Here is a 7,686-nt window from a genome sequence, read left to right as displayed (position 1 = left end):
ATCCACCTGTCGTTACCAATTTTATCCCATACAGATAGTCCTGATTTTGAGGAATGTAAATACGATTTGCTTTCATGCTTGGTCCAATCAATGTTTAGTAAGAAGTGGTAATTAAAGTTTATGAAATAGTGTCAGTGAGTTTGTTATAATAGTTTATGCTTGTTGAATGTATAACTTTAACATCCTATCTGCTGAAGTTTTTAATCCTGAGCTCATTTATTTTGTTAAATTTAAAAAACAGCAGGAGTTTACACCCATTCGGTAGAATATTGGAACATTAAGTTGAATCCTAACAGAAAGGGGAAAAACTGGACAGAACTCAGCTTTCAACAGAATATTTCTGCAAAATCAATAAATCTTTATTACGTGATTACAGTTCCATTAGAGTGAATACAAGGGTTAAGCTTGAGCTTAACTTGTGCAATATGAAGTCAGGAATCAGGCTGAACAATTATACTTTGATTTCCAGCTGCCTTCCAACAACAGAGACCTAAATGAAAATCTTTTTACAAGCCTCCATACGTGCGTTGTCTTCTTCCGCTATTTCTGGGCAGTATGTGTTTCAAGCTGTATGTGAAAGTTATACATGAGCTCTTTATACCTGGTGGCTGATAATTTTGGAGTTCTCTCAAGATTTGTAAAGTTGACATAGTGAAGTCCAAATCTTAGTCTATATCCATCTAGCCACTCAAAGTTGTCGAGAAGGGACCAAACAAAGTACCCCCTAACATCTGCACCTTCCCTGATTGCATTTGCCAACGAATCTAAGTAGCTATGCATGTAGTTCACTCTATGAACATCGTTCAAGGTATCCGTTATTGAAGGATTCAGATTCTCGTTCTCAGCAATTCCTGCAACATTGCCAATTATGTCATTAGTTGCATCTCAACAGATCAAATTGCGTCTCGTTTCAAGTTATTAGTTGATAAACTGCATCTCGCTTCTAAATGACAAGGATGTGAAATTTCATTTCATCTTACCATTTTCGGTGATAACCATTGGAGTATTGTTGAATCTGTCCTTCATGTACATCACAATCTTTTTCATCCCTTGTGGATACAGAAAAAGCCAGTCGACTTCAGTCTGATTCATTTAAAAGTTTGGAAAAAAAGAAAGAATTTCAGCAATGTACAAAGTGCTAGTAATAGTATGCAGAGTGGGTTAAAAGATGAGGAATACTAAAGTATTAAAGATGAGAAAACATACAGGTTGCCCAATGTAGACACCATCTTTTTCTGTAGTAACAAAATAGGAGCCCTCTGACCAAGTTTTTCCATGTTCACAGGCAGAATATAAGCAATCTTTGATATATTTAGCCGTATAATAATTGATGCCAATGAAATCTAGGCCGTAACTCAACTTGCTCAAATCATTCACTGAAAAGTCTGGCAGATTAGATCCCAGAATTTGTACCATTTCTTTAGGATATCTTCCTAATATAATAGGGTCTAAAAACCTGCGAAGGGGTACACAGTCAAAGAACATTATTTTCCTCTCTGATGCATAAGAAACCAGACTGTAGAACTGAACTACTGATACAAAAGGTTTACCAATTGACATAAAATGATCGAGCTCTCTGAGTTGCAGCTATGTCTTCTGAGGAATTGCTATAAGGTTCATACCATTGGATATCCAAAGAAATTCCAATCATGCCTCCTTGTCTTTTCTGAATAGCAGCATAAAACAGACTACGTTACTGATAATTCTATGGTCTTCTAACGAACTCACATTGTCAGGGTTGATTGAAAAGGAAGAGAGTCCCAAAGTAGTTGGGCTTATTGCTATTATAGTAATTGATAGATAGAGGAGGGAGTTTCCAAGCATAACTTTTTTCCCCTGAGAATGGTGTCCAAAAGCATAAATTTTCGAGCTGTAATTTTCTAAATATACCATTTTCCTGTTTTATTTCCGCAACAATTATACTGGGTTGTTGTTATTTCCGCCACAATTGCTAGACACTTATGATGATATCTTGTTTTCCCTAATGCTCCTTCTAATTTTGGACTAAAGAGGTAATCCTTATTTGGATTAATTCTGCTACATCATGTCATGTTGAGTGTTGACATGGCGATGGGGAAAGGGGATAGAGCCATCAAAAGAACCTGATATCTTGTGCGGTAAATGCTGACAGCAGCTGCATGAGATAAGATCATATTATGAGCTGCAATGAAAGGCTCCCTTTCTGAATCCCCAGCACTACAATTCCCAAATATACCAGAGCATCGAGCTGGAGGGTAAATCCCCGTCCTATAGCCACGATCAGCCATGAGGTTAGGCTCATTCATGGTAACCCAGTGTTTGACTCTGTCTCCAAAATATTTGAAGCATATGTCTGCAAAATAGCTGAAATCATCCCTGAAACACAACCCCAACAACACGAGTGTAACTTGTTCATCATTATAGGGTTTTGAATGAATCTACCTTAAAGTACTAAGATAGGACCAGCTACTTACTGTATTTGTGAACTTAGCCAACCACCATATCTGTCCTCAAGTTCTTGTGGTATGTCATAATGTGTTAATGTGACAAACGGTTGGATCCCTGAATTCACAGCACATAAGTAAGTTGTCTGAGTCCAAAAATTTACTTAGCTACACTTTGGATTATCGATAGCTTAAAACTGTAAGCAAGAGAAGCAGAACCTTAAAACTGTAAGCAAGAGAAGCAGAACCGACCTTTCTGTAGGAGTGCATCAATGAGCTTATTATAGTGTTCAATTCCGGCCATATTAATATCTCCAAATATTCCCCCTGAGTCAAATTTACAATCAACAACAAAAAAAGATTGTTAATGCAAATGACAATAAGGAGTTTATTTGTTGAAGATGAAGGAAAGAGAGTAGTGACAATTATAACTTACTGGGCAGAATTCTTGCCCATGAGATAGAGAAACGGTAGCTATTCACACCCATATCTGCCATAAGCTTGACATCCTCCTGTTTTTATTTTATTACAAAATATTAGAATTCTTTGATTTCATGCTATGAACTTCTATAATTTTTGCTAATACTTAGTCTAACATTCACTCAAACTCTTCTGAAACTCCTTGACCTTTTACAAAGCCAAATCTTGTGCAACCCAGTCTTGCTATATTGCAAATCTTCCTCATCCTAAGATGGTTTGATAAGCTTTGAAAGTAGCAACAAAACATATGGGCTTATTTGCTGTGGCGAAGCTAGAAAATTTACAAAGGGTGTGCAGTATTTAATATATATATCTATAAAGAGTAACTTTTAACTTATACACACAGTATAATATTTTATATACTTAGTGTAATTTTCCGATGACTGAACACCCTTCACTCTATGTGGTTACACCACTGCTTATCTGCTTTCATATGATGTTGACAAACTAAGACCAGTGTTAACTTTAGATCCTAATTTACAAAGATAGATCTTACTGTTCTTGCCAACACAAATTAGGCTGTTGCCTTTTCTTCTCAGGATTGAGTTTCTTGAATGATGATCTCCACAAGTCACAAGTTGCGCTCAATCGTAAGTACTTCCAATCTAGTTTATTGTTGTGTGAGCAGCATTTCATAATACCCTGATAACTTTTTGGTTTTCAGTAGGCCAAAATTAGTTTTGCAAAAACCATCTGATTAACTACAATGTCCCTCACTGTAGATCCATATCAACTGGTCTGGCATTTCCCCCCAGGGAAAACTAGGTCCTCTTGTAATACATTGTCCTCTTGTAACACCTCTCCCAGCTAGACATCTTCTCTCCCTTCCAATTTTTTTTAATTTTTTTTTTATCATTTACTTACTAACCCTATCCCCGCGCCGTGGGATAAACACCTGCTTCTTCGTTATATGTCTTGGAAGGAAAGGCAGAAGTAGGGTCGGATTCATGATTCTAATTTCATTTGTGCAGAGTATTACTACACTTAACTATTTACTACCCTTTGCAATAAGAGACACGAACTTAGTATAACAATAAATTTCGTAAAATAATTCGACCAGTTCAAGTTGAAGGTAGTCGCTGCAGGTCTACCTACTGCCGCGTGCAAATATAGTAAATCTGACCCTAGGTGGAAGGGTAGCGGCCAGGTTTGAGCCCTTAAAATGCTAAGAAGCCAGTACTCCCTGTTCAAGGGGCCTATGACAGGTAAAGGAAAGCAAAAAAATCAAATCCACCTACCACATATTTTGTTATTTCATCCACAACTTTAGTAGCCCCAGTATATTCTGGTTGTGGAACAGCAAATATAGTACCACAATTATCTCACAAGTTACAAAGAAATCCTCATACAGGTAGAACAAAAGACAATGACTACATTGGATATCCCAAAAATGTACAAATATTAGCTTGTGAAAGAAAGCAGAGGGTCTCTATTGAGTTCCATTTCACATACTAGCAGTATCTAACTATCTGTTTCACAAGCCAAATAGGTAACAATATACTCCAGCATTATTCAGTCCTTATTCTTCTCAAAGCCAAATATCTAGGATATTAAAAAGAATTGCTTGTGGGGCTCATAAAAATATATTAGTAATTAATGTTTATATAAGGAATAGCCACTTGTCATATATGTCCTCACGTATTGATAAAATACTCCCTCTGTTTCAATTTATGTGAACCTGTTTGATGGGCACATAGTTTAAAAAAAATGAAGACTTTTGGAATTTGTGGTCCTAAACAAGTTAAAAACGGGCCCCGAGTATTTGTGTGGTTATAAAATCTTCTCATTAAGAGTAGAATTGTAAGTTTAAGCTAAAAGGTTTCCAAATTTAGAAAAGCTTCATTCTTTTTGGAACCGACCAAAAAGGAAATCCAAGGAAATACGTTAATGATTATACCCATAAAATATCCAAAAAGCTTCAAATTCCAGTTGTCCTTTCACCTACGTGTCTGGATCAGTTCAAAGACAGAATACTGACATTATTGCAACTTCATCAATAACAAGATACTCGTTCAAGCAGAATTCATTCACTTGTAAATTGTGAAAAATTTCAGTCTTAACTCTCGAGAGATTTCCCACAAAAAAATTTGTGAACAATTAATTCTCTATTTCCGATCAACAACCACGGGTTCTATCATCTATGTTTGCAGTAGAAATTAGTACTGAATTTAAGCTTAGAACAAAAAGTTCTCAATAATCAATTAAATTAAGTACCAAATAACGATTGTAGTGATCAACAGCAACATCTCCATTGCTCCCATCCTTAATATGACCTACAACAACACCAAAAAATATTAAATTACTACTGAAGTAAATAAAATCCGTACGTGTTGCAAGCATTGAAAGAAATTGAGATTCCAAAAGCTCACCGGCTTCATGGGTAAAAAGGTCCCAGTTATTGAGGCTCTTCCCATCAGTGAGGAAAGCTCCTTCATACTGCGGAGAAAACAAGAAAAAGTGGAACAAGGACTCAAAACCAGAAGTTCAAGAAACAAGATTGAAAAAACTGATTGAGGAAAGAAGTGCGAGAAGAACCTGATAACAAGAAGAGGCTGTTCCAAACAAGAAATTGCTTGAAGATGAAACTTGGTTTGGATTTTCTTTGAGAATAAGGTTGTTTGTCTCATGACATGACGCTATGAAACCAGAAAAGAACATGCAAATTATCGCAAACCAAGTGTGCCAAAATATTGCAGGTGCCATGTTGGAAAAGAAGATTACACAGCTTTGTTTAATGAAGGAGGAAATAAAATTCACATTCTACAGAGAAGAGGAGAACTGGTAGCTTGTACTTCACTTTCAGGTTCAGAAAAAAAAAGGGCATAAAGAAAAGCAACCTCTCAAGTTTTTAAATAGAAAAATGTACGTCATTATCTAAAGTGCCACCAATTATCTTTTATGCTGTAGTACTCTCATGTTGAAATTGGATAGCTACTCTACATTCCATGTCAACAATAAAGATTGTTTTTTTTTTTCTTCTAATTTTACAATCTCCCGGCACAAATATTAGTCAATTTAACGAACTAAATATGGGTTAAAATATTTGAAGTTTTATTCTTTGTTCTTCATATCTTTATTCTTCCGCTTAGTGGAGTATTAGAAGTAGTTAATGAGACGTTTAAAGAAAGATGAAGGTTGATCTTGACAAATATTTCTGGGGAGGCATTCAACCGTCTGGCTCAATGATCAATGAAGTTGGTATTATGTTTAAAAACTAAGGTTTACATTTTAGTAAAGACAAAAATATTAGATGATTTATTTTTTTCTCTAAGTCTTAGTGGGAAATACTTCTGCTAGCAGAAGATAATAGTATGTATATGATGGAATGATCAAGATACATACGAGGCTCAAAATCATCGTTAGAAAACATAATTTTAGGATATATTTTGTAAAAGGCATGCAAACCTTAACAAACATATAATATGGATCAGACAGAGAGTAGTTTGTGTTAAAAAAAATAAGTGAAATTATTATTGTTATTATTATTATTAAAACTAAATATTTATTATGATTTTTTGTAACATATAGTATCCCTTTGTCTCAATTTATTATATTATGTTGTTTGATTGGACATAGAGTTTAAGAAGAAGAAGAAATTGAAACTTGTAGTCTAAAATAAAAAATAAATATTTTGTGGCTATAAATCATCTTCATTGTGAATAACATGAGAGGTTTTATAGTTATTTTTAAAAATAGCACCAAATAATGTGGTTGGGAAAAATCATAAGATAATATTTAAATATCATTGAAGACGAATATGGGATTTTTTCTTATTTGCGTAAGTTTTAATAGGTGGAGTTATGAGTTATCCGATATATGTATGAGTGATAGCAGTTACACGTTAAAACCGCAAGCTGGTCAAGTTTGTATTTGGGATCGGCGGACAACCTTTTGCTTTGAATTTTATAATACTATTGACTAAATATCAAACACAAATAAATTAGGTTAATCGTTTATGTATATCATTTTATACATAATTTCGTGCTTCATCACCTTTGAGTCATCAATCAATCAGGATAAAAAAAATTTGAACCTGAGAAAAGGCCACTCTTTGATTTGTTGCAATCGTCAAAGATGAAAAGAAGTGGAAATAATCGATTCACTTCCTAATACTTTTCAAAATTTGGGTGGCACTTTAATATCGTGTTGCTGAAATAATCGTATACGTCTAGTTTTTGTGGGTTCCACTAGGAAGAATCTTGGATAATTTTATTTATATTTTAAATATTAATTTATCTATTAAAATTATTATTTATTTCATGATCTATCAAGCTTTGGTTGTAATTTCTTTCAGTACAGGCAAGCGGCACGAGAAGGCAGCCGAACAATTATGGTTCATGTAATAGGAATCATTAATTGGTAGCAGCAGAAATTTCAACATAAAGAAACTCCAGTTGTGAATAAATGAAGGTTCCTAATCCTATGACTGAAATGGCATGTTGGGGGAGCGGTTGGGTCCATGTTGCACTGTGTTAAAGAAAGTGGTGATGAGGAAGAATGGACCAAGTAACAGGTGAGAGAGTTTGTGAGATGGAATGGCACGCTCTTATAGAAGCGAGTGGGAGTTGGTGACCGAAAACAAAACGACTGTTATATGGGATTAGGAGCGGCAAACGGACGGCTGGGCGGTATATGCTTGGGGTAAAATGGGTAATGAATAAACGGATAAATTATTCGATCCGACGCATATTTAATACGGATAAACAACGGGTTAACCGGCGGATAATATGAGTTAACATATTATTCATGACTTTTTGAATATGAACATTTTTTGGAGAATTCT

At 35.0% G+C, this 7,686-nt stretch overlaps 1 protein-coding gene across 3 annotated transcripts; it reads right to left on the bottom strand.

Moving 5' to 3' along the window:
* Positions 1-337: 337 nt before the first annotated feature.
* Positions 338-5,768, bottom strand: LOC107813087 (beta-glucosidase 18-like). Of its 3 annotated transcripts, XM_016638300.2 has the most exons (11): positions 5,439-5,768; positions 5,273-5,339; positions 5,118-5,176; positions 2,860-2,935; positions 2,676-2,750; positions 2,454-2,541; positions 2,103-2,355; positions 1,551-1,666; positions 1,207-1,456; positions 981-1,083; positions 338-851 (listed from the first exon to the last, which is right to left on the bottom strand). In XM_016638300.2, exons 1-11 carry the CDS (start codon positions 5,604-5,606, stop codon positions 541-543), a joined length of 1,566 nt encoding a protein of 521 aa, XP_016493786.2. In that variant the 5' UTR covers positions 5,607-5,768; the 3' UTR covers positions 338-540. The 3 variants fall into 3 exon arrangements, with proteins under 3 accessions (XP_016493786.2, XP_075106458.1, XP_075106459.1); XM_075250357.1 differs by lacking the exons at positions 5,118-5,176; positions 5,273-5,339; positions 5,439-5,768 and adding an exon at positions 3,320-3,908 and having other exon boundaries at positions 2,860-3,155; XM_075250358.1 differs by lacking the exons at positions 5,118-5,176; positions 5,273-5,339; positions 5,439-5,768 and adding an exon at positions 3,331-3,908 and having other exon boundaries at positions 2,860-3,163.
* Positions 5,769-7,686: the final 1,918 nt, after the last annotated feature.

This window comes from Nicotiana tabacum, chromosome 3 (assembly GCF_000715075.1).
Source record: "Nicotiana tabacum cultivar K326 chromosome 3, ASM71507v2, whole genome shotgun sequence".
Lineage (NCBI taxonomy): Eukaryota > Viridiplantae > Streptophyta > Magnoliopsida > Solanales > Solanaceae > Nicotiana > Nicotiana tabacum.
The sequence above is the reverse complement of the archived record's forward strand: the minus strand, read 5'-3'. Positions and strand labels throughout refer to the sequence as shown.